Source organism: Aythya ferina, assembly GCF_964211825.1.
Source record: "Aythya ferina genome assembly, chromosome: 1".
In the NCBI taxonomy this organism is placed as follows: Eukaryota; Metazoa; Chordata; class Aves; order Anseriformes; family Anatidae; genus Aythya; species Aythya ferina.
In genome coordinates this window covers 21,125,773-21,152,853 of record NC_140296.1, presented here as the reverse complement: position 1 = coordinate 21,152,853, position 27,081 = coordinate 21,125,773, and the positions used below count along the sequence as shown (strand labels likewise).

The following is a 27,081-nucleotide window of genomic DNA, read 5'->3' as shown; positions in this document are numbered from 1 at the left end:
ATCATGAGAAACTTCTCAAACCACTTAGCTGTGGCTAACTCAGCTGGAGCTGCTAGTTGTTCTACCCTGCACAGGAATAAAACTGACTGCTGTAAACATGGACTTCATGGTGGTGGGAAGGTTGAAGTGTTTGGGGTGATGGTGTATCATGAACACCTGATTTTTCCCAGCAGCAGCTGTCAGTGAAAACCTCTTTGTGGTAGGAAAGATGGTTTGAACAAGTAATAATACTTCAGATGGTGCTGGAAGGCAAGAAGGGCATTAGCTTTTAACTGCTCTGAAGTGTAAGAGGACATACCACCACTACAGTGGGCACGTGTTGTTCAGGAGCAGGTAGCAGAGGTGCCACTGGAACAAGGCATACATTTCTCATCAACCTGATGCAGCTTTTATTAATCTGTGACCCAACCTAGTGTCCTTGCATGAGGTCCTGGTGAAATGCTAAATCGTGCCAGTGCTGGTTTGATGCATGGGTGCTGGGCACCCTTGCATGGTCTGGAGATGCCTTGTACCATTTTAGATACACTTGTTATATTAAAAAGAAACATGATTTATTTCTGTTTGATTCTTCAGGCAACAAGGGCTTCTTTGACTCAGCATTGTACCAGTCTGGGGGAGTCACTGGGCAAGGAAAATGACATTGCTCTGATTATTGATGGCCATACGCTGAAGTATGCCCTTTCGTTTGAAATCAGGCAGAGCTTTCTGGACTTGGCACTCTCCTGTAAAGCGGTCATTTGTTGCAGGTAAGAAATTCTATATATTTTTTTCTTTCACGGTAACAAAATGGGCATGAAGTTTTGGGAGACTTTATCTGGTATGTTAACTTTCCTTTCATATTTAGTGCTCTCAGGAAATACAAAAGTGGGAGAAGTACTGTGCTATTCCAGAGGAAGTAAGTTGTAGTGGTGAGCCACTTGATAATATAATCGATTTCTCTGCTGTGAGACTGCTGAGAAGCTGGGGCTGTGTTGGAAGAGGCAAAAAGGAAGACTGTAGAGAAGTATTTCTTCTATACCACAGCCAGATCTGTGAAAGTATTCATAAGGCTGACTGACAGGCTAACAAAGTTTAAGATTTCAGTTCTTCCTGGCCTGCTACGGGATGTTCTGCAGTGCAGCAGTGTTGCACACCTTCAGGAGGAGCATTCAGTCAGCTGCATGTTCCCTCCTGCTGGTAGGACTCTGCTAGCTCTTGAGACCAGTCTCAAGAGTGTTTTGGAAAGCAACTTGGCGTCTAGCTTCTTTCATGCTCCTAGAGGAAGAAGAAGCAAGCATTTCCCTAAAATTAAGTGTCATCTAGTAACTCAGCCTCTCTGCCTTAATTGGTCCTAACAAAATGTGATCACTTCTATAAAATGGTAAAACTGCGCCTCGTTTCCTGGCTGTAGCAGACACTGGTGATACGCAGTGATTCGTATGGGGCCCTTTGTAAGCAACAAACCATGTGACTGTCATTTGGTTTAGCTTTGGGGAAGTTTTTGATGACTTGTGGATGAAGTTAAGTTACCTTCATTTGTCAATTGTGTATGCAATGCAGGTATGTATGTAACAGTACAATTTGCCCAATTTTAAATGTTCAACTCCCACTTGCTCACAGCAGAATTTGACTACTTATGGTTTTCGGTGTATACAGAAGTGGTCCCATGTCCTGACTGCCTGAAAGGACTGACAGAAGAAAGGAAATAAGCCCAGAGCAAGCGAAAAACAGAAGTCAACCTGCTTTATTTTTTGTATAGGAGGAAGGTTGCATTATTTTTAGCTTTGAAAGAAGATTATGTAGCTTTGTGGATGGTGCACGTGTGTGTGTACACATGTGCATGTCTGTGCACATCAATGTTTTATTGCTGGTGTGCAGGGAGAACTGAGCCCTGGAAGGGACTGTCAGTTCAGGTGGGCAGGAAGTATTTTCTAGCAGATCCTAGGAGCAAGACCTGCTTTTCGAGGAGGTGACACCAAGCAGACAGGAAGAGTCCCATGCACCAGTGAATGCTGGTGACTGCAGGGCTTGATAGACAGCAGCTTTGGCAAGAAGGGTGTTGTGCATCCAACAAGTTGTCGATTAGCCAGCACTGCACCCTACCAGCAAAAAAGGCTAACAGTGTCCTGAGCAGCAGCTGAAAGAGTGTTGCCAGCAGGCTGAGGGAGGGGATGCTTCTATTCAGTGCTGGTGAGGTTACGTCTGGAGTAGTGTCCAGTTCTGGGATTCCCAGTCCAAAAAATGAAATGGATTTACTGGGGAGTCCAGTGCAGGGCCACAAAGATGACTGAGATAGTGGAGCATCTTCATGTGAGGAGAGGCTTGAGAAAGCTGGGACTGCTCAGTCTGGAGATGAGAAGTCTTAGGGGTATCCTGCCAATTTGTATGAATATCTGACAGGAAGGAATGGAGGTGAGTTAAGGTGGGCTCTGTAGTGCCTAGTGGCAGGACAAGAGGCAAGAAAAAAAATAACACATGAAATTCTGTGTCAAGAAAGCAGTATTTTACTGTGTGGGTAGTCAAACACTAGAATGGGTTTTCCAGAAAGATTATGGAGTTTCTGTTCTTAGACATAGAAAACACAACCAGATGCAGTCCTCAACAACCTGCACTAGCAGACCCTGCTTTAGCAGGGCAATTGGACAAGATTTCTAGGGGTCCTTGCCAAGCTGGGTAATCTTGTGATTCTGTGACTGCAGAAAAACGGTGGTGGTTTTGTTTTGCTTTGTTTTTTTCTCCAGACAACGCTCTTTGTCCTTCTCCAAGCTCTGTTCTGAGTGTCATCTCCAATGACTTGCAGTCCTAACAGCCCTTCATAGCAGACTTTTTGCTGTTGTTGATTTTTTTTTTTTTTAGGGTGCAGTGGTAGGGCAGGAGGTGTTGGAGGATGGGTCTCATTTTTTTGCAGCTGTTTCACAGGAGTGAACAAGAGTATTTCACAAAAGGGAGTTCACACAATTGCAGCCTTGAACACAACAGACCGAATTGTCACTGGAGTTGAAGATGAACATTAAATACATTTGTTTTTCTTGTTGGCTGAGTGTTCAGCAGTCCATCCTTGTCAGTGCCACGCATTGCTTTCAAAGCTCGTCTTTCAAAGTGCCCCATTTTGCTTGGATTCACGTTAAAATTTCTGAGTAAATATATATTAATAAAAACGCTTTTCTAAAGCTCTTGACTCTCTGAGGAGAGTACTCTGAAGCCACCACACCCTTGTTGTTCCACACTAACTCTCTGTGGAGGTATACCTCATGTACAGAGCTACTTTCTATAGGTCTGCATTCTTTTCTTTGTGCTCACTTTCTTCGGGCTTAAGGGCATGAAGTGCTGAGGAAGTGAATTGACCCCGAGTTGTAGGCTAACGCTCTTGTCTGTGGAGGAGAGCTGACAACCACTGAGCAAATCCAAAGCTCTTCTTTTCATCCTCTGTCACTACGCCCTGGAAGAGATCCTCCTGCGGCAGTTTTTCTCGATGATTTGGTGAGCTTGGTCAAAGATCTGTGTGGCTGAAGCATATCCTAAATTGCAAATATTTAGATTTATAGTTCATAATCTGTATGTAATTTACTGAAGGTAATGAATGGTCCTGGTTTGTAAACAGAAATGCAATACCGGGTATTTTCTCTCCTGCTATTTCATGGTCAAGCCAACAGCAGTTGTAATTATTAGTGAATTAGAAAATTGAGGAACAGTGCAGAAAATAACGTAAAGTGTAAATCAAAGGGAAAATATGATGTAATTTCATAGGCTTAAAAAGAGGAATAAAAATAACTGCGTTTTGAATCCCCAGGGAGAAAGAGGAATGCCTTTATTAGCCTTTAAGTCTTTGCAGGAACCTTCCAGTTACTTGCCAGGTGCTTGATACTGAAGAAAGAAAAACATTTTTTTCCGACTCTGGGCTGTTTTTAATAGTACTTTGTGTGTCAAATAAGACAGTGCCTTTAAACTTCACAGGAAAAAAGTTTTAAAGTGTAATTGGCACAGCAATAGGAAACTTCAAATTAAACCGAGTTAGTTTTCAAACAAAAATGTTAATTGGGAGGGGGATCTGGGTCTTTAAACTTAGTGGTATGACGTTTAACCACTCTAGGAGGAGTTGTGTTGCTGTTCTCAGCATAGCAGAAATTCGGGAGACTTAATATTTCATAAATTTGCTGTAAGGTTTTCATCCCCTCTGGGGTGTTTCAGCTGCATTTGGCATTCAAGGATTTTTTTTAATATACTTAAGATATACTGCACGCTCATTTGCTGGGCTTTAGGCATAAACTGTAGTTGAACTTGATTCTCAGGGGTAATCTCTTAAAATGAAACTGTAGGAAGCCTGACCCCGTTCTGCGTTTGGAGGGGGAGATGGTATCTTCTGATGGGGGTAAGTCTGCCACTGATACATAGTCACTAACAGCCTGCTGGCACGGTGGAGGAAAAAACACCCCTTGGGAGACTGGGGAAGCCTGCAAAATCAAACCAAACAATTCCTTAAGGAAAAGCCGTGATTTTTAAAGTTTTTTCTTCAGAAACTGACAGGTCTGATCATCTTCCCTTACACTGACAGGGTGTGCAGCCAGGCCAGAGCGAGCAAAATTTGCTGGTCAGTGGAAGTAAATGTTGCCTGGATGGGAGCTGAGTCCCAGACTTCATTTATGAGATCTGGGCTTATGGATTTCAAATGTTTCCATTAAATTCCTATTGTTAATTGTTTTGTGCTAGCTACAAAATGTTTGAGGTGGGTATGAGATTTTTGAGGGGTAATGAAATGGAGCTTCATCATTTATCTGGTGTTTACTCCTCTTAAAGAAAGCTGGGTTGTACGGCAGCTCACTGCGTGGCTTCGAATAGAAAAGCAGCAAAAGGCAGCAAAAAGGCAGCATGTGACCTGCACGTGACTGCAGCGGATTTAATTCCTCGGTGAAGAATCTGCCTTGAGTTGGAATACTTGTAATTGAAAGATGTGATCTTTCAGGAATACTTCAGGGAAAAAAAAGTTGTTGTTGAATAGAAGTTCTTTGCAGGCAGCAAGAACTCTGGCTTTCTGTGGGCTTAATGCCGTACTAACAAGGCTTGCAGCAGGAAGATGCAAATCTCTGGCTTTTTAAAGACTGAATCATTCCAAGTGTTTGAAGTATTTAAGGATAAATTGTTGGATGGCAGAAGCGGCGTCCTTCCTTGAATTTCTCTTGTAGGTGTATGTACAATGAAGCGAGGATCTCCAGCGAGATGGGTGGCATCAGGCTGGGACCACATCCGTCACTGGGCTGCCTTGGGGAGTTCTCTTGGATTACCGTATTATTCTTCCTCCTCTTGTGCTCTTGTATTATTCTTCTGCTTGTATTACGGGTTATTTCTGCAGTACTGCTTGAAGTAATGGTGCTGGGCTGTCGTTCAGGCAGTGTATTACTCTTTTACAAATAAATATCTGCAGGGAAATGAAGTTAAGCTGAGCTTTTGTCTGAAGACCCTGCAGCCTTTGTCAGCTGAGTGAACAGGGAGTTGCTGCCCTCATCAGGAGAGGGTTTGGGTGTGAATGGCACCAGAGGCCAAAGAAACCCATCCTGTGGGTTTTCAGAGCTCCTGGTCAGAACTTGGGGGTTTGTAAATGGAGAGCCACGGCTGGCAAACCGTGTAAGTGTTTGCATGGTAAGCACTCACCTCACAAATCCACTGTAGATTGTTTGGAAGAGAAGGCAGTCAAAATTTTGTGTTCTGCTCTTTCTTTCATAGCAAGTTTTGCCAAGTTGCTTGTACAGGGCAGTTGTGGTCTTCTCTCACGTCCCTCTAAAGAGACACTGATGCTTCACTGAGACCCGATAAAATATTTTCTGCTTGAAGGTAAAAAAGTTGCTTTGACCAGCCTTTTCTTTTCCTACTTCTATTGCATAAAAGCTCCTGTATTAAAGCAACACCGCCTCTTCCTGATGTTTTTCCTCTGTTCCTGCTGTTCATGTTACTCTGGTGGAAATCAGTACAGCTGAGAGACATTCAGTGAAGCTGTGCTGACTTCATCAGCCTGCAATCTGCTCGATTAGTAAAATAAATCACAACGTTTGCTTTGAGCAGTTGCTTTCTCCTGATGTTTTATCTGGGGTTTAGGTTTTGGCTCTTGACAAAATAGCTCACCTCAACAGGAACAGAAAGGAAAGTGTCCTGATGGCTGTGCAGTCCATCAGTTTTATCCTGCCCATCTCTTTAACAGCTGCTCTGTTCTGCAGAGACCATCAAGTGGTGCTGCAGCTTGAAGAAGGGTTGAGGAAATCCAGCAACAGTGATTTCTGTGGACTACCTGCTGTTTCCACAGGGGCAGCAGCCCTTTTGTGGTTGCTGCACCCCCAGGACTTCGCTAGCTTTTAGGTGTGATAAGTGTGCAGCAGTTGCCTAGGATCTGACCATTGACTGCAGGACTTTCTTCATCGATGATCTGGACGAGGGCATCAAGTGCACCCTCAGTAAGTTCGCAGATGACACCAAGTTAGGTGCGTGTGTCGATCTGCTTGAGGGTAGGAAAGCTCTGCAGGAGGATCTGGATAGGCTGCACCGATGGGCTGAGGTCAACTGCATGAAGTTCAACAAGGCCAAGTGCCGGGTCCTGCACCTGGGGCGCAATAACCCCAAGCAGAGCTACAGGCTGGGAGAGGAATGGTTGGAAAGCTGCCAGGCAGAGAAGGACCTGGGAGTGATGGTGGATAGTCGGCTGAATATGAGCCAGCAGTGTGCTCAGGTGGCCAAGAAGGCCAACGGCATCCTGGCTTGTATTAGGAACAGCGTGACCAGCAGGGCTAGGGAGGTGATCGTCCCCCTGTACTCAGCTCTGGTGAGGCCGCACCTCGAGTACTGTGTTCAGTTTTGGGCCCCTCGCTACAAGAAGGACATTGAGGTGCTTGAGCGGGTGCAGAGAAGGGCGACGAAGCTGGTGAGGGGCCTGGAGAACAAGTCCTATGAGGAGCGGCTGAGGGAGCTGGGCTTGTTCAGCCTGGAGAAGAGGAGGCTCAGGGGTGACCTTATCGCTCTTTTTAGGTACCTCAAGGGAGGCTGTAGTGAGGTGGGGGTTGGCCTGTTCTCCCACGTGCCTGGTGACAGGACGAGGGGGAATGGGCTTAAGTTGAGCCAGGGGAGTTTTAGGCTAGATGTTAGGAAGAACTTCTTTACCGAAAGGGTTGTTAGAAACTGGAACAGGCTGCCCAGGGAAGTGGTGGAGTCACCATCCCTGGAGGTCTTTAGAAGACGTTTAGATGTAGAGCTTAGGGAAATGGTTTAGTGGGGACTGTTAGTGTTAGGTCAGAGGTTGGACTCGATGATCTTGAGGTCTCTTCCAACCTAGAAATTCTGTGATTCGGTGACTCGTGCCCTGCCTCACCAGCTAACCCTGCCAGGTGGTAGAGGCACAAGGGGTTGGGTTTGGTACCTTCAGGAATTGTAGAGTTGTAGTAACAGTGATTAGAAACCAAGGAGAGAAGTAAACTAGGTGAGAAAATGCACATTCTTTAAACCCACAGCCCTCCCCAGCAATGAAAAACAAGTCTGTGTTCCCACTTCTGTTGCTGTTTCACATAGAAGTGTGCACAGGGGGTGTTTGGGGAAGACCCGAGCCCAATAACATCGTTCAGAGAACAGACAGTGAATGTTGTAAAATGAACACACCCTTTGGTTAGAGCATGTCTGCCGGGGTGTTGAAAGGGAGGAGGATTTAACGAACAGAAAGCAGATGGTGGGGGAAGGAAAAAAAAAAAGGAGCCCGTGAAGAGTACCTGTTGCTAATTGTTCCTGTCACTCTGTCAGCTGGGTAATGAGAAGACAGATGAGGAGACGAGAGAAAAGTTGTCTCGGCATCTGAGTTGTAAGGCCATAGGTTGCGTGCTTCTGGTCTTCCATCCTCGTTCTGAGGAGCCATCAGTAATATAGCTCACAAAATGAACATCTGGAATAGCTCTTAAATGTTTATGCCTTTAAGTCTCATTGTTGCCGGTGTTAGGACTTGACAAAGTGATTATTCGGTGCTGTAATTTGGAATGTGTTTATTTATTAAAGCAAAAAAGCGACTTGTTGACTTTCATTAGAGAAGAGCCCCGTTCCTGTGCCAGAAAATTACAACGCGATTCTGATTGGAAATATGCAAACTAGTTCGAGCATTAATTGGTCCCAAAGAAAATTATGGATGTGTTGCATTTTCCTGTATATACATCTGATGTTTTCCCTCCTCTCTCACCTACTGAATTATCAAAGCTCCCTCTCTTGTTCTATTCCTGACAACTCGTGGCAGCCCAGCATTCAGCGCGTGGCTTGGGAAGCCATGAGGGAAGAACCATTCTGGCAGCTTTACTGTTTGTAGGTAATTGAAGCAGGAGGAAGGTTTGGGGTTGCGGCATGGCGTGGTGCTCTGCACTCGTGATTAAACGGCACTCAGAGATAATGAGAAACGATTGCCTAAACTGTCGAGTATGTATGCAGGTATGTGTAAAGCAATCTTGGGACTTTCTTATTACTTTCCTTTTTTAAGAACTTTTCTACTTTTTAAAAAGCTAACTGGCTGCTTTGTGAGAGCTAAGCGAATTTGCAAAATGCCACCAAATCCGTGTTGAAAAGCCAATATGGCCAGGCTTCAGGGGAGGGCTGGTCTTGCTGGTGAGTTTTGGTAATTATCTTGTCCTTTGCGAGACAGTGAGTTTTGGCAAAATGGTTTGGCTTTGGTTAATTCTTGTCATCAGCTTCCTGAGCTATGACTATTCCAGAGCCCCAATATCACACAGTTTAACTCCTTTAAACACTAGGTACGTGTTTGAATGGGGAAAAAATTACTGTTAATTCCAGTCACCCATCTAGTCAACTGAGAACTCAGAGTAAAGATGCTAATCCTGAATACATTGGTGTTGCTCCAAAATGTTGCTTTGTCTTTCAGATACAGCAACCACTGCAAAGCAAGGTAACCATCTCAGATTCAGGATAGTTCTCTTTTAAGGAAATCCATTTATCAGGTCAGAAACATCTGTGAATTACTTATTTACTTTCCTAAGATTTATATTTATACTTACACCAAAAAAATACTGTCTTGACCTGTATTGTTGGGTTTTTGAATGACTCAGGTGAAGCAGGTTTTGCTCCTTCCTTTAGGTAACTATTCAATTGCTTGACATCCTGAACTTAAATGCTCCCTGCTATATGGCCAAACGTTTCCTTTGCTTTACTTCATCCCGTTATTATGACCATGACTATGTTAACGATACTTTATTCTTTTTCTTGGTGTTCAAGTTGAGAAAATAATCAAGAACCAAGTAATCTGTAAGTTGAGCCACTACTCTAGTTTCCAGTGGTATTCACAATTTAGTACTTTTTTTTTTTTTTTTGGAAAAAGAAAATTTTTTTTGAAAAAAAAAATATATTGTTAACTGAGTGTACTTGTATTGTTTTTGGAACTTGGATATTATGGTTCAGATTGAGTACTTGTTTCAGAGTTTGTTTTTTATACTGGATGACCATTTGACTGACTTCTCTGGCCCCTAGCTATGGTTATAAATGGAACATTTGTTCCTGCAACCTTCTTCTATGTTCACCTGAACTTCTGATTTCTGTAACCGTTCCTCCTAGCCAATTCACTTGGTAGCATAGTTTGGAAAAAGTTGGAGAAAAAGCACGAATTCAGCTAAAAGCAACTTTTTGTTTGTAAACAGTGATGGGTTTTTCAGTGATTTTTTTTTTTTTTTTTTTTTTGGAAAAAGTTATGTTCTGATAGCAACTAATGATTTCTTCTCCAAGGGCTGTTTACCCTACCTGTTATCTTTAAAAATTCATTTGTTGCCTTCTTGCATCGTGAGCCTGTTATGTAGGTGACCAAAATCTTGGTATTTCACTTGATGCATTTCATAAAGTGCAAGAGAAATGTCTGTCTTGAGCAGTGCTTTGGTAACTCTCAGAAATGTTTCCAGATGATATCAGTTTCTTCACCATACTGCAGCGCTGTGACCAAATTGCTACCGGTCTTTTCACGTCCCGAATAGGAGAAACCAGCAGTGCTGTGCTTAGTGCTACACTTCCCCAAGTTGGAAAATAAACATTCTTTAGATACTGCACATGAGAAAACACTGTTCTGCTGGAACATATGCTATTTTAGAGGAAAGATAAATCTGTGGCTTGGAAAACCTTCTGTTTCACGAGCAATTCATAGCACTGGTATATCAAGTGCTAGTGCGTTAACCCCCGTTTTCTGGCTGAATGCCAACTTGAACAATTGCCGCCTTCTCACTGGAATTCCTGCTGTCTTCGCTTCCTATTCAGCGCTGTTGTGAGGGTGTCAGTGTGAATGCTAAAGGTTGCTGAAGATTTATTTTTTTTTCTTTTTGCAGTTGAGAGACGGCGCATACCGATGCAAGTCTCTCCAGTTTGCCAGGGCAGTTGTGAATTAACCTTGATGTTAACTTCCATCAGCAAAATGCCAGAGTTCATTCAAGGTGCCTTATACTGCACATACATGTATAATATGTGGTCTGTGGCAGCATTCTTTGTCTGCATACTTTCTGTATCTGGTAAGAACAGTTTATTTGATGAAGCATGTGGGTTAATTTGTAGGTAATGATCTTGTCTCAACTGAAGCTTTTCCCCAGACCTAAGTTTGCATCAGACACTCTGCTCTATTAGAGCTTAATAATGCAGATTTGTTCCTGTTCAAGTATCGTTAGACAATTGATGTAGTCATCTTGTTTCTTCCCCCTTTCTTTTTTGCCCTGTCTCTGAATTCCTAGAGCGTCATGTTGCCTGCCAAGGAGTGACCGAATGTTTCCTCTCGGGGAATTCCCTTCAGGCCCATCAGGCTGGATGGGAGCCAGGGGGCTGGTGACTTGCTGCAACCTTGCAACTGCTTTGTGAAGGCAATGCATAGGAAAGGTCTTTAATCCCTCGCTCACCAAATTTCAACTATACTGAAATAGATTTGCTTTTCTGTATCCTTCTAATGGTTTGGAGAATGTTACGAGCCTGTAGGTAGCTCTCCCCATCCTGGTCATTGCTTGCCATTCTCGATTTCCTTGTCTGAAAATTGAGTCATTACACAAGCTCTCAGAACTTTGACTAGGAGGAGAGGATAGGAGGATAGTCATTGCTTTTCTTTACATACTTCTTTATGATTTCTAAATTTAATATTTGAATTTTACTAATACACAGATGCAGAAGACGAGAACATCTAAAGAAATGGTGGTACTGCATTGCATTTAGAAATCAGACACTCAAAACTACAGTGATATCACTCATTTAATAGGATCCCACAAACTCTTGTGCTTTATCCCTTGGGAACAGCTTAAATATTGTATTTTCCATTACTGAAAGTATCAGATAAGAAATTACAGAGGGAGGAACAATCTATTTTGCAAGTTTCTTAGTACCGCAGGGAATTACCTTGATGCAAAATCTGTGGTTTCGTGCACTATGGTCATACGTGGACACTGAAGTGGTGAAACAGCTCTGCCTGAAGTTTCCAGAAGTACTTGGTGTTGGTGGAAGCTGGCTATTCAGTAGGTGCTTAGTTGAGTAGATGAGGTTCTCCCGTGTATCTGTTAGCCGGTATCTGATACCTGCTAACAGTCCTCTGGAAGTCGTGTTCTGCTGCTTGTGCACAGCAGTGCTCCAGTCATCCTTCAACAGAGAAAAATCCTTTTTCTTGCCAGTAATTTTCGTGAATGCTTTTAAGAAAAGGCAGGGTAAGAAATGGGAATAGTGCTTTTTGAACTTAAAATGATATTATCAAAAGCTGCAGAAGAATTTATTTTCTGCTATACTTCTGCTCCCATTCAGCTTAAGAGAAGTCACTGTTCTGAGCAACATGGTTAAAATGGTAATAGCTAGGTGGTTTCCTGCTGGAGTCCGTGTTCATCTGTAGGTTTTCCTTGTGTTTTCTCTTAAATTCCCAGGTTTAGGTAGCTCCACTCTATTCTGGGGAAACTGCTTTTATTCCTCCTGGTGTCTGTGTTGCCTTTATTTTTCTTCTGCTCTCATTAGTTTCATCTGTAGTATCTAGAGCAGGTGACGGTGATAGGCACCGAAAATGGTTGTCTTTAATCTTGCTCCTTCACACCCCCCTTCTCTTACTGTTCTTCATGTCGTGGTGCACATTTAGACTTCAAATTGTTCCATCTCGCAGGTCTTCTGTGAAGTCTGACTTTATAAAATATGCTGTCTTTGTGCATTTCTCTTATTGTTTTATTTATGTCCTGCACATACCTTTTGTATACAACACACAGCAGCTCAGGTTCCTACTGGCAGCTCTTTGATCAGAGCTCCTAAACCCGTGGAGGGGGTTACTCGCCGTTATTTGCCAACGTGTGATCTTGAAAAAGCTGCTGCGTATGGGTCCTAGTAAGGAGGGACAAGAAAACCATGAAACAAAAAAAGCCTGTGACAAGTAAGTGCTTGTCTTAATTTTGAGACCCTAATGCTAATGACCAGATGCAGGTGGGGTGCAGGCATGTGATTGAGGACTCAAATGACTATCAGATTGCTGCAAAAGAGCATCTTGTTCTTCAGAAGTGTATGCTAAGCATTTGGAGGCTGCGAACTGATCATCCTGAGCGGAGGAGCAGGATTTGACAGCCTCTGTGCAGGACAGAAGGTCAAAAACTCAGACTACTCAAAAGGCAGAGGCTTAATTTTGCATGTAGTATATTCAGCATCAGAGTCAGGGCCAAGTTTTTCCAAACTTTCATCTCCAACACTTCTCATCTTGCAAGTGGGGTACTGGTATGTTCGTCTGTGCTTGGTTATGTGAGCAGATCACACAAATCCATCTAGAATTGTGTGACGGGTCTTGTGAGAACTGTGGGTCAGTGATTTCATCCAAGAGATGGAAGAACTCTGCTGCTTTAATGCTGTGAGGGTGGCCAAGGCTGAACTGTGCTGGCAGAGGTCAGTGCCCAAAGATGGGATAAGTGCATGTCTGGGCTCTGAGGGTTACTTGTAGGGTTTTTGTGTAATGTTCTCTAGCCTCTCATCCCCCAACAGATAGCCTAAATAGTGACAGTAGTAGCAACCTGTTCTGTTCAATTCACAAAGTCATTCGAATTGGTGTGGGCTTGTTTTGAGACGAGATTTGGCTGTTTAATTTTCAGAAATAGAAAGCAGCTGCACTGTTGGATTTCCTGCCATTCAGATCAGGTCTTCATAGACTGCTGAAAATTGCTTGGTGTGGTGGGAGCCAGAACTTGGCTAATTTACACCCACGGAGCAGGGGACTACCTCCATAGCAAAAAGCAAAAATACATTTCTCCAGCTGCTTAATTTTTTCCTGCGATTGTTACTCTTCAGGATGCTCTGTTATGTTTGTTGTTTGCAGTTGCATTACCGCTGGTTAAGAAGTTGCATCTCTGAAGGAAAAAACGTCAGGCAGTGGTTGTGAGCAGTTCCATTAGAGGTATCTGACCCCATTGCTGTCAGCTCCTGGTGCTTCTGCCAATGTACAGGTGCTGGGTGGCTAATTTTGGTTTTTCATACAAGTGGTTTTAGCAGTCTGAGGAGAAATGCTTGCAAGCTTTCCCCCTTTTTCTCACGTGCTGTTTCTTTTGATAACCAATGTGTGTGGGCTGGAAATAGAAGCTGTTCAGGGATATTTTGTTAGGGTAGTTTTTTAATGGCAAAATAGAACTGAGTTTTATTCTGCCCAAGTGTAAGAATCTAATGAATGTTTTTATTTTAATTGCTGTGCTTAGGAGTTCGTAGCGTATTCTCCCATGAAGAAAGGCTGAGAGCTGGGGCTGTTCAGGCTAAGGAAAAGAAGGCTCTGGGGTGACCTTACTGCAACTTTTCAATTCTTAAAGGGGTCTTATAAAAAAGAGGGAGAGTGACTCTTTGCTCAGTCAGATAACGACAAGACAAGAGGGAATGGCTTTAAACTAAAAGAGAAAATTTAGATTAGTTATAAAGAAATTTTTCCCTCTGAGGGTGGTGAGGCCCTGGCACAGGCTGCCCAGAGAAGCTGTGGATGCCCCATCCCTGGAGGTGCTCAAGGCCAGGCTGGATGGGGCTTTGAGCAACCTGGTGTGGTGGGAGGTGTCCCTGCCCATGGCAGGGGGGTGGAATTAGATGATTTTGGAGGTCCCTTCCAACCTAAGCAATCCTGTGATATTCAAGAGATTTGTTTTGGTCTGGGTAGTTGAGTGAGTGAAGTAAATAGTGATTTAAGATCAAAAACTGGCTCTGTAGCCCACTTCTTGCTTGTTCACAGCAACAGAGGTGTTCTGGAAGACTGCCCTACAGCATGCCATCAGCTACAATCCCACTTACTGATTTTCTCTCTCTTTTTTCCCTTTTTTCTTTTTCTTTTGCATTATGATAGGTCACAGGTACAGTAAATAATTTCAGACTACTGAATGGCTCTTCTGAAAACCATGTGCTGGTTTTGTGGCAAATTCAGTTCCTCGTTGGCAGTTCACGGAACCTTGTTTTTTTTCTTCTTCTTGTGACAAAGTGACCATCACTCAGATTTTGAGCTTCAGTTGTTGGTTGAAAATCAATGTGTTGAAAGCCCAAATCACCTCTCTACCTTCATCTGCATGGTTTCTAGTGTTAAATCTGTTGTTTTGGGGAAGCAAGTGACTATTTAATGTTGTGGTTTCTGGTGAGCCGTTCCCTGACAGGAGGGGACTGAGGGCGGCCTGGCCTTCACTGAGGGCTGCGTGTGCTCTGTGGGCACCACTGCCTGCTGCCACTTATTAGGTGTTTCCCTGGGTTGTTAAAGGACTTACCTAGCAGATTTCCTCATGGGATTGGGAAGTGTAAGCTGCTGCTGTCAGAGCTGATAGCCTACGGGTAAGCAGAGTGGGCAGCAGGGGTGGAGGACACTGCTGTCAGTGCTCAGGAGCCCTTTACACGGTATTTGTACCCTCCCTAAATCAGCACTGCGCCTGATTTCAATTTAAAATAGAAAATTACTTACCTGCTTAAGTAATTACTCACTTTTTATAAACACACTGTGTGTAATCATTAGTATATTTCATTTGTTTTGCTCATCCAAAAGACAAATCTTTTAGGTGATGTAGACAAAACGTGCCCAGTAGCTGTGGTGTGGTTAGGGGGGTCCCTGCCCATCTCAGTGGTGTGAAGACCTGGGGAGGAATTTAAAGGGAAACCTAGCACTCTGCCATTCCCTTCTGCCCCTCAACCAGCATCTCCAAATCTTCAGTTCAAGAAGAAATACGACGTATTCTTCTAATTACAAGTAATAAACGAACATGACATTGGAAAGTAACCACGTTCAGAATAGATGGAGTCCGCCTCAATGACAAAAGTAAGGGAAATCAAGAACTAAAGTTAAAACTTTGCCCACAGCATAACTCGTACCCTACTGCTTGGTGCAAAGTTTTGGAGATCCTTACAACACCCAGGAAAAGGATTGACTAAAGGATGCAGCCATAGCATTAATTTCGCTGTTTTCATTTCCTTATTTTGTCTCCAAATAGGATTTCTTGGGGGGGAGGGATCATATAAATGTTTGAGTCCAGAGAACAGATGGCAACAGATTCCGGAGAGCTTTTGTGGTTTATTATATGTATAAGCATTTAGGGACCTTTTAAAAACATGTATCCTGGACCCAACACCGTATCCTTTGTCCTGAGAGCTCAGTATTAATGTTTTGATACAGTTGGGATCTATTACAGTGTATAAAAAGCTCCGCTGACTTGGAGCTCTGTTTTAGCATGTATTTTTGTGCACTGGCTGATGCGTGTTATCAAAGGCAGGCTCCTGGGTGTGCTGGAAGGGGAAGCAGCATTCCAGGAGCTCTGGCTTCCACAGGCATCTCTGGGGGGAAGCCAGTGCTTTGTCTTGACATGACCAATCCTTTAAAGGAGAGAGAGGCTGTAAGGTTCCCCACACATTACAAGGGGTGAGACTTGCTGCTCTTTCAGGGGTTGCCAGCTTGGAAGAGGCATATTTTCAAGGGTGCAAAGCACAGCAGTGTTTTCTGTACTCTGATGCACAAAGGATGGATGAAGGTGCGACGTGAAAGCTGGGAAGCAGTTGGGCATTTCCCCTTGGCCCTGGGGATCCCAGGGTGTGATGGAGGCAGATCTGCTAATTCAGCATGTGCTCTGCAGCAGTGTGGGTTTTCCTGGGCTTTTTTTTTTTAATGTGGAGAGGGTTGCAGAGAGCCTGGAGAGCTTCGCTGAAAAATATAATTTATGTGAGTCACAGCAGGGAGCTCTGAGAGTACAGAATGCAAAGGGGAAAAGGATGGTCCTTCAGCTTACCTGGGAGATTTGTTTTGCTAAGTTTTTATGCTGTTTCAAATTGATTAGATTAATACGTGATACTGTTTTCCTCTCCTCCCCTCATCAAGCTTTGTGTGTGGTTTCGTGCTTAAGGAACAAGGGCACTTGTATTATGGGATTCTGGGATGGGTCCTCTAACCTTGTGCTGATGCTTATGTTGTGCAGCCTCTTTATACAAGCACTTTGCTACTTACTCAGCCCATTTGTGGCTGATTGCTGATTGCTTTGGTTGCATTTGTAACTCTTGAAGTGTTTCAGTGCGTGTGCCAAATTTGTCTGGGCAGATGCGTGGTGGAATCCTACAGACCATCACTGCCTGACCTGTAGAAATGCTGATACAGAACATAGCTCTGTTCGTCGGGTGACAAGTGATAGGATGTGAGGAAATGGTCTCAGGTTGTTCGGGGGCAGGTTAGGTTGGACATCAGGAAGAATTTCTTCATGGAGAGGGTGGTCAAGCATTGGAAGGGGCTGCCAGGGAAGTAGTGGAGTCCCCAGCCCTGGAGGTATTTAAGAGCCCTGTGGATGTGGCACTAAGGGACGTGGTTTGGTGGTGGGATTTGGTAGGTCAGATGATGGTTCGACTTGGTGATCTTGAAGGTCTTTTCCAACCTAGATAATTCTATGATTCTAATATACCACTGTAATAAGGATTTTAAAAGATGTAACAAACCCCGTCTTTCTGATTCCCCTCTGATACACCACACTTTGCATTCCCTTTTTCCTCATACACCATCCCACTTTCTTCACTTTGTCTTTCAGCTCTTTTTTGGATGCTAGTCTTGCACATCAGGCTGATCAGTTCCGTTATTGCCAAGCTGCTGTGTCTAAGGGAAGATATTTTTTTTCTCCAGGTACAGACTGCAGAAATCAATATTTTATGAGATGGTGGAGAGCAGGAACAGTGGTGGCAGCAACACAGCTGAAGCTGCAGCCAGCAAGGCCAGTGTACATGCTCAGTATTCACAGTCTGAGCCCAGAATGGGAGAATTGGAAAGAATTTTGTTTTTGGCCTGAGAACAAGAAAAAGATTAAAACAGCAGTAAACTTGCTTTAAGTTTTCTTTTGGAGAGCAAGAAGGAACGGAGTGTGGCATGCAATACAGTGTGGTGTTTTATGTAGTGATGACTGAAGATCATAAAAAGACTTTCTTCTATTGTCAGGCCTAATTGGCAGCTGGCACTGATTAGCAAGAGGGAAGAAGTCTAGGAAAAGAAAGACAAATGGGGAATTTTTATTGAATGGAAAGCTGTTGAACAAAAGAGGACTTCTGTTCCTGTACATTTTAGTGGTTTTAAAGAAATGAGCCTTCTGACCTTCAGTCTCTTTGAATTATAGCTTGGATAGCATCATACAAGGATCAATTTCTTGGTCGTGTTTAACTTGTTTAGTTAAGCTCTTACATGCCTTGATCCATGTTGTCATCCAAGTGTGAATCCTGGGTTTGCCTACAAACTGCTGATAATTCTTTTTGTCCTCTGTTTAAAGAAGAAAGGGGATGGTGGAAGAGGTAGGAGGGCAAGTAGCTCTTGGAAACATCTCTTGCAGTATGGTTTGCTCTGAATTCCTGTACCGTGAGCTGTTCTTTTACCATTCGTGCAGTGGTGCCAGTGACATGAATGAATTTTGTGCCACAGATTCAATAGCAATGGAATCAGAAATGTGGACCGTATCTGCTAGCGTTTTTAAGATCGTGTTGGAATAGCGACTGTGAAGTGCTAGTGGCATGAAGGCTCTATTTCTGTAAGCGTAGCACCACGTTTAGGCCTCCAAAATACATATATTTGACTCTTAAGTCAATACCAGTTGGCACATGTCTTCCAGTTTTAACACAAATGTGCAAAGGTGGAGTCTGTCTGGGGCTTACAGTCACTTCCACCTTTGTTGAAGAAGTTGAGTCTCAACTACGAGAGTAAAATTGTAACGCTGAAGTTGGTAGTCTGATGCAGGAGCACACAGAGGCAGAAATGTCTTCTCTGGAAGGACACTGGCTTTGAATTGTTCAGGTTCATGCCTCATATTTTCAAGACTTTTTAATGAAGCGGTTGGTTTTGTATTTGTCATGCTTATTTTCGAAGCTAAAATACGTGATTTGCGCTCCCAATTTGCTGCGGGGCCTTAAGCCACTCGACCTTTCTGTGGTTCAGGTCTCTGCCTTTAAAATCGGGACAGTATGTGTTAACAGCTCTGCTTGCAGGCTTTCACAGAGTCACAGAATTGTAGGTGCTGGAAGGGACCTCCAGAGACCATCGGGTCCAACCCCCTGCCAAAGCAGGTTCCCTACAGCAGGCTGCCCAGGTAGGCGTCCAGATGGGCCTTGAATATCTCCAGAGGAGACTCCACAACCTCCCTTTTGTACCACGAGGGGCCAGAGGAACATCTTGTTTGTTCCAGGATGGCTTCAAAGGGTGGTGGAGTGGTTCTGCAGATGTGGGCAGGAATCCAGTGTTACACGATAACAGTGAAAAGGCATGGGGAAACACAGAGGAGTTTCATTTTTAAACATAGTGATTAGCTACCAAATTTATGGAATTATCAAGTGGATTTTGAGAGGTTGTTGATAGTAATGGATAGGAAAAATAAATGCAGTCCCAGTGTCTTACAGTGAAAGAACGAACTGCTGCTTGGCTGTGGAATGAATTAAATATCTGACTAGCATAGGTGCTGAAAGTAGTGTAGCTGGAGCTGCCACCAGCTCTTGAACAGGATACACGGCCGAGTGGGAAGTCTAGACTTCTGCAGCCTGGCCCTTTGTATCTGCTCGCCAGAGTATCTGCTGCAAGGAAATTGGCTCGTGGAGGTATGTTAACAGCAAGGGTTCTCGATGTTAATCCATATCCATTCACCTATAAAATATTGATCCTCGTACTGGGAAGTACGTCTCTAATAACCTCGAAAACAGCGGAGTTGTGACTAATAAACTGCTTGTCTGCCTAAATCAAAAAGCACGCTCTTCCCTTTTAAAAATCGAGTTACAGCGTTTCGCAGATAGAGGAATAACTGTGTGCAGTGAATGCTCCAGCAAGCCGTTTGGAAGAAATTCCACATAAAACTTGGAAAAAAAATCTTTATTGGCTTGAATATTGCATGGACTGGAAACTTGCTGAAGGACCTCAAGCAAAAATAGTAGATGTGGCAGTAACTTGAGCTGCAGGGCAGGAACAGTGCTGGTAGGGTAAGTATGGGGCTCAGCTAGATTGAATATCTTCATTAATGGCTTGGAGGAGGAGGAGGCTGAACAGCTCATCAGTTAAATTCACAATTTCATGCTAACCAGGGAATTTTTGCAAGCTCGGAAAGCAAACATGGAGCACAAAGCATGGAGTGGTTGGATCTTAGGAGACAGTATGAAAATAAAACACAAAGATGTGTGTTTTTGTGGGGAGAAAGAGAGCTGGCATATTTCTTACACGGGATAAGTTTGTTCAGCGTGTTTTACCTGGCTGTGTGCATGCCTCTGCTGCACTAGTTCAGGGACGTGCTTTGGCAACGGTAATTAGTGTTGGATTCTTATTCATGTTGAAGACTGTGGGTAAGAATTAAAATTGGGTCATAAATACGGTAACAAATCAGAGGCTATTGTTCATAAGGCCATACTGCTCTAAACTGCAGGCTGATTCTGCAAAGATACGGAGGGGCCGTATCCCTTTGGATTTATAAGAAATGAGGGCATTTAAAACTTTATAAATCAAACTTTTTTTTTTAAAAAAGGTTTCTTCTCAAAGAACTGGTTTGTGCCCTGAGCTAAGCTGCAGTTCAGCCTATTGTTCCTTGGTGTTGATGCAAACTGTTCTCGTTCAAACTATCTGCTAGCGAGTGGCTCAGTAAGTTTTCTCCTATTCTGTCTGTAGGGCCCTCACTGGAGGAGGGAGGGAGGGAGTGTCCAGCTGTAGTTTTCCCCACACCAGTGTGCTGGCTGTACCCGTACGGTGCCTGTGGGGCACTCCAGAGAAGCACGTGAGTGATGCTTAGCGTATTTTTATGTTCCAGCCCACTCCAGCTGTGGAGGCAAGAAGTAAGTGACATCGACATCCTTGTCTGTGCTGTGTAGCACACGAATACTGATGCACTCTCAGGCAATGATGCTCTGTTCACAGCTCCGTTAGCTTTCAGGGAACAGAGGGGCTCTGGATCTCATAGTGCTACGCTTGTCAGACTTGCCAAGAACATTTTACTAGATGCTGTTGTAACCGATGCTTGGTGAAGTTGGGGAACACGTTTTCTAAATGACACTGGATTTCCTCACTATTATGGGTATTACTGATGTTAGCAATTTTTAAATTGGTCGCGCTAATTCTAAAGGCAAGTTTAAGCTCCCTAATGGGAAACGTGGACAATTTTCTCCAAATAGGCCACTGATCTATTTCGCTTGATTTCTAATGTAGGTAACCAAGACAGACAAACGTGAAACCAGACTTAACATCTGTCACTACTTTTTAAAAAAAGAATTACTTCGGAAGGCTTTGAAAAAAAAAAACCAACACACAACTATATTCTTCCTATCAAATAATTGAAGTATGTTGAGAACTTGTTCCAATTAAACCTTCCAAATTCCTTGTTTAAGTCCTACTATAATCACTTTGCCTTATTATTGTTTTAGAATATCTCCAAACTATTCATTAATGTCTCACATTTGAAAAAACTGTTGAATAACTTTTATCAGTGCTGTGACAGTCTGAGCTTTGCAGTGCTGAGGAAGGGGAGAAACCTTCAGCTACCAAAGGCTGGAGCCTGGGTGGAATGCAGCAGGAGCCTTTGCATCAGGCAGTTCAGAAACGTCTGAGGAGAAGCTGGTGCTCGAAAGGAGACAGCCAGTGCATACAAAGGCTGTCTCTACTACAATTATTAGAAATAATTCTGTAGTATTCCTTTAGAAGTTAGGCAGTTCCCATTTCTTCCCATTGATTTTGTTCTGAAATGTGCTAGAGAACTTCGTTCTGTGCAGCGGTGTGACTGGAAGATTTGAGTGACCCTGCAAATTTCTTTTTGGTGTAGTGTTTAAAAACAAGCATGATGAAGGAAGATGACATTAAAGGGGGTTTAAGGCATCCTAATATTTCACTTGGTAGCCAATTCTTGAATTTAATTTATGAATTTATGAATTCTGGAATGTAATGAATTTATCTGTGGGGATCCAGCCATAAAGCCTGTCTCTGGAAGTCAGCTGCAGTAGCTCCCTGATCCCCTGAGGATGGCAGCCTCGTCATGTGTACTGAATTGCCAGGCATAGTGTTCATCTGAAAGTGGTTTTACAGGTGAGAATTAATTTCTTCCTTCCCACTGGTCCTGTCCTGGCATTTATTGCTTTGTTTTCTTAGGGTTTCTGAGCTAAACCAAACAGATTTTTCCCACTACCATTGTTCAGAATATTTATACACTAAATATTTTCTTTTTAGAATAAACAAACTCAGATCTGACTTGAAATCAACTTGAACAATCCCATTAAACTTCAAATTGCTCATCAATATTCTTGTTGCTTAACCCTAACAATCCAACTGGGTTTTCCAAACGTACTTGAACGACGGCAGCTGTTCAGTTTGTGCAGCTCCCCAAGAAGTTTGGTATCAGAAGGCTGCGATTTACCCAAGTGATTTGAAAAGCTATAACGAAGCTTTGACTTTATTAACGTTTCTTTGCCACAAGTAGCTTTAACATAGCCAGGAGATACCACAACAGCTTCCTATAAACTCAAGAACTTGACTGGGCTTTAGTGTCAGTGCAGCTACGGATACATAACCTCAGACATGGCCCTGTAGGTGCTCCCTACAGCACAGGCCTGCGAGGACCTTGATCTGGGTCGTTCACTGAAGGTAAGGGGATCACAGGAGCAGGTGAGCAACCGCTTTCTCCTTTTTTGCTCCACTGCTACAAGGTAGAGTGAGATGGTTGCCCAGAGAAGAGCACTTGTCCTACTTCATGCTTCAAATTTGCTTCATCCTAGGCATATAATAGAGGTGTTAGAAACATCTGGGGCTCTGCCCCTCGCTTGCTCCCACTGGATGATGTGGGGGTTGCACTGAGTGATAATAGACTGGGGAAAAGGCTCCATTAGTGGTGTTCTAGCAAGGGACCTGGGCTATTATAGGGCTGTAAAACACCTTCCTGCTCTAAGGCAGGCCAGCAGAAGGAAGGAAAAACTAGAAATTGCCTGGTGGGTATGTGTGGTGCCTTTGCCCTCCCTTGTTCTCCCCAGTAATTTTCAGTACTTTCCACTTCATTCTCCTTTCTCTATTTGGTGCCAAATTGTGTCTTCTGGGGGTATAAGTTTGGCCATGGATGTGGGTTAAAGACTCTCTAATAAAATTCTCTTTACAGCCTGATTCTGTGAGGTGCTAAATGCCTCCTATTAGATGCTAAGTGCTTGACACATTGTGGGATTAGGATTTTAAATCAGGTTAATGCGATGATGGGCCTGTGATGCTGTCATTAGTGAAACATAATGGTGAAAGGTTAAGCAATAATCTGCAAAATGTTGTAAGTGTTAAAAATCTTAAAAAAAAAAAAAAAAAAAAAAGAGGGGTATTTAAGGGATAGAGTACTAAAATCTGGGAGTCATTTCAAAGGAGTTCACAAAGGTGGAAATGAGATTTTACTTTGACTTCAAGTCCATGAAGGTATTGTGAAAAGTTACTAATGTAAAGTGGTGGTTTTTTTTTGTTTTGTTTTGTTTTGTTTTGTTTGTTTGTTTTTTCTTTTTTAAAAAATGAGGGAATAAGGGTATTAAATTGGCTGAGCGATTGTTGTAGCCTCTCATACTGTGGTTTTTCTTTTTTCCTTCATGCACCGTATCAAGCACGATGACCAGAGTGTTTTGTTCTTGTATTTCTCCCTCAAGTCGGAAGGATGTGCAGTGGGGGGCTTGTTTCAGGTTTTGGGATGGTTTGCAAACATGTTTTGTACTGAAGATGTGGTAACGAGACACGCTGGATTGACGTGCCAAAGCAATGAAGCAAAGGATCTCTGGATGAATGTTTAAGAGCAACCAAAACATGTTTTATTGGAGAAAATTCAAAACTTTAATTTAAAATAATCATACAAAGCAGGAATGCTTTCAAGTGGTGATAAAAATTTGGAGGTTTGATTGAGCGTGGTGCTGAGTGCCGTCAGAATAAAACTGAAAGCACCAAATAAAACCACTAGAAACCAGAGAACTTGGGTTTGGGATGCTTGCAACTTGCAGGCTTGAACCTGTTTCTCTGCTACAGATTTGGCGTAGCTGCAGTCTTTGTGATGGGCTGGTGACTGCTTTAGCCATCTTAAATAGCTTTAAAGACTTCAACAGCTATCTATTTGAAAGCTCTTACATAAATTGAAAACTGCATAGAATTAAGGGACACTGCTTTCCTGACAGTAGTAGCATGGGCCATATAACGTAGAGGGCCAGGCTAATGCATTGACGTAAGCCACTCAACAGCAATAGCCATCTTTAAGTGTTGCTTTGTATTTTTTTCCATACATTTAAATGTTTTCTGCAGAAATCCTTTGTTTTGCATATCAGCATTTTGCGCTTCAGAATAGGACATCACTTTCTAGTAGAGAAGAATGTTTTCTGGTAAGTAAGAAATTTGCAGTAAATTCTGATGGGCACAGTTTCTAACTTGTAAAATTCACAAGTATATTTTGTCTATTTTTTTTGTAGAAGGCCTGAGTTAACCGCTTATTGTAGAGTAATGTAAAGGTGTGTTTAGTTGCATCTTCTCTATTTTCCATAGCAAATTCTTTGCTGTTACACAAGTGTCCAATATTTGTATTGCTTTTCTGGTGATGTCTCTTCAGCATCCTGTTTTATAAACCCCAAGAAATGGTCTTGTTTGAGAGTGCCTCCTGTTCAGCTAATGTTTATTTGCAAAATCACTTGCATTGTGTGTGTTCTACCACTCCATTACGTCCATGAATTAAAATAAATGGATCTATTAGTTCTTCCTGCACAAATGGACCTGCAGGACTTCATGCTTTTTCTCCTCCCATGAATGACTATGAGTGGAAGCATGTTCTGTTTTGGCGTTGGCTACGTTCCTGAAATTGTTCCTCTAAGTGGTTTCAAGAGCAATCAAAATGATTTTGCTTTCTGGGTTGCAATAATGGAATTATTCTGTGGCTGCAGCCTTATTTGTAGCAAATTAATAACAACGCTATGAAAACCTGTGTAAACTAATAATGTCGAATGTGACATGAAATTCCTGCCTTCCTCCTATTAGTTACTTGTTGTTAGAATTGCCTGTCACATTGTATTGAGTTACTGGAGTGTAATAGAAAATTTCACTGAAAGTTACTCATAGTTCACTGTAACCAGTCCTGCTTTTGCTCGTCCCTTCAGGATGGGGAAAATATCTTTTATTTGAATACAGTGAGAAAGCTTCTGGCTCTTTGTGTCCCCGTGAGGAGAAGCTGTGATTCACAGTCCGTCCAGATTCTTTGGGAAGGCAGACATCGAGCCCTGTTTATGTGCAGCAGGGGCAGCTGAATGCTACGGGATGAAATGTGGAGCATGTGCTCGAATTTTATTGCAGCACTGAGGCGGACTGGTGGGGTTTGTGCTTTGTTTTCTTTGATCTGGAAGTTGCAGTTCACAACGCAAAGCAGTGAGCTGGAGGCACAAGGTACAGTTCCAGTCTCCCTTCTTTTCTTCCACGGCCTTCCCCCCTAAATCCAAACCTCACAAACCCCCAAGAAGCCCCCCAAGCACTGCAGCCTGAGTCAGACAGTGAAAACAAAACAGCATCTGTGCTTAAGCAATGGCCAAGAAGGAATTAAAATATGACTAGAGATAACATTGTCCTGTTACCTTGAGGGAAGTAACCCTCAGCAGAAATGTTGTGCTTGCTAATTTGACCAATTTGCACAAAGCAATTCCGAGTGTCTTTTGCCCTTTCTCTGACACTTGCATTCTCAGACACCAGCTTAGCCCGGCGAGGGGAGGGATGCTCGGTGCCAGCTTCAGATTTGAGAAATGTGAGAACTGACATCTGTCTGAGACGATTCTTTTCAAACCCTGCGACACACAGAGCAATGCTCTGTGGGATTTAGCATGGGGAATGTGTTACGGTACAGTAACAGCTGGCTACAAATATGAGCAGCAGTCCTGAAAACGCTAACAAAAGACAACCCAAGCCTGGGTCAAAACACAGAAGGGAAAGAAGATGTAAAATTACTTTTATCTTTTAACATAAATTTGTTAAGCTAGCTACGGTTCTCTTCCTAATATTGTCTTAAACTGTATGGGGAGTTGCCTTATTTCATCGATACTGTTGGTATGGGCACTGTCAAACTCTTTTACTTCTGTGATCCTTGCTCCAGGTTGATTACCGTGCTTGTTCCACCCCCCAGCATTTCTTCCCTTTCCAGCCCAGGTGTTCAACAGCTCTTGGCATAAATTTGCTCATTTTTCATTAGGCTTTAAAAAATAATAATGCTGTTTTGCTTTATGTTATGATAATTAGATGGAATTAATGAAGATTAGGACAGGGACATCACTAAGTAAAAATAACATGCTTCTGAGCTGGGAAGGCATTAAAAATTAGCCTACATGTCACATTGTCTTGTAATGTTTTTGTTTATTCTTGCTTTTAGTGAAAGACTTCACCAATTGGCTACTTAGAGTTGTTGAAAAAATTCTTCCAAACATAGCGTGCCATACTCAATCCAGTTGTTTTATTTGAGCATGGCTATCAGTTTTGAATGGAGTGTGAAATATTAAAGGAAAGACAATACTTTGCCATTTCAGAAACTGAATCTGTGTTCTCAGAAACAGCTACGGGCTCATGAATTAGCACATACAGATGGGTTTTGCTCATTCTCTCGATTCTCAACATTAAACTAAAAAATGAAAATTTCCCCTTCTGGTCGCAAAGCTGGCTTTGACAATCTAAACCACTGCATGGTTGTCTCGTGGAGGCTCCAAGCGGGTGACACAAAGTTTGCCAGAGCTGAGCTGCCAAGGCTGACGGAGGCAAACAAACTCCGCAGCCTCGTTTTCCTAGGAATCAGCAACAATATGTTTTTCTCCCAGGGAGCTTTCATAATCTGTCGCCACTTTGCCCTTCTGAAGTTACACGTTCCTTATGCTAAAATCTTCCCGTTTGTGCTTCCCCTTCTGCCTTTGCTCTGTCCTTAAACTCTTTTGAAGATTTCTACCCCAGGGAGGATCTGGCTTACTCGCACATCCCAGCATCTTGGCTGCTCTTTTGCTTCACTCCAGTGCCTAGAAAACAACTCGTAGCTTGTGCAGAAGCATATGCAAACTGTCTCCTCTGGATGCAGCTGAAGGATAGGAACAGAAGAGTGAAGTGACATCTCAGCTTGATGGGATCCAAAGAGAAAGTTCTGTGTGAGACGATTTGATCGCAGTAAGTCTTGCCTTGAGTCCTCCAGCTGACTGCAAATCAAACTTCCTTCCTTCACACACCGCTCCTGTGCTCTGCGTTTTGGTCTGCTGTGTCTCAGTGTGGTTTCTGATGAGGAGCCTACAATGGAATTAAACCCTGCCTGGATGTGATGACAGTGAGCATAAACGTCTTTATGGAGTTGGGAATTTGCACTTTTCAGGTTTCCAGTACTAGTAATGTTTCTGTTCTCTCGGAACTTATATTAGCCAAGGGAGATTGAAGTTGCATAAAACTTCTGCCATTCCCCCAGTTCATCCAAGTCTGCAAGCCCTTGAAAACAGGGTTTCTCAAGTGAGCCACAATTTAAAAAGTGTTGCTCCATTGCATCCATAAGTTACGAACGTTCACATGTGGCTTGATTTGGGTCTGGCAAACTTGCAGAGCTCAAGCTTTTACACCAAGTAGTCCTAGAGGCAGACGAGAGGGAAAGCAGACCGCAGGGCTGAAGAGGTGATACTCAGATCAGGCATCCAAGAACTTGC

At 43.0% G+C, this 27,081-nt stretch overlaps 1 protein-coding gene across 7 annotated transcripts in view; it reads left to right on the top strand.

The window, feature by feature from the left end:
• The window catches only part of ATP8A2 (ATPase phospholipid transporting 8A2), a 311,180-nt gene that overhangs the window by 116,559 nt on the left and 167,540 nt on the right, over positions 1 to 27,081 (top strand). For all 7 annotated transcript variants that reach the window (XM_084539155.1, XM_084539154.1, XM_084539151.1 and 4 more), the window contains one exon: positions 574 to 746. In XM_084539155.1, the coding sequence (XP_084395281.1) occupies positions 574 to 746 (173 nt within the window). The remainder of the gene's footprint in view (positions 1 to 573; positions 747 to 27,081) is intronic.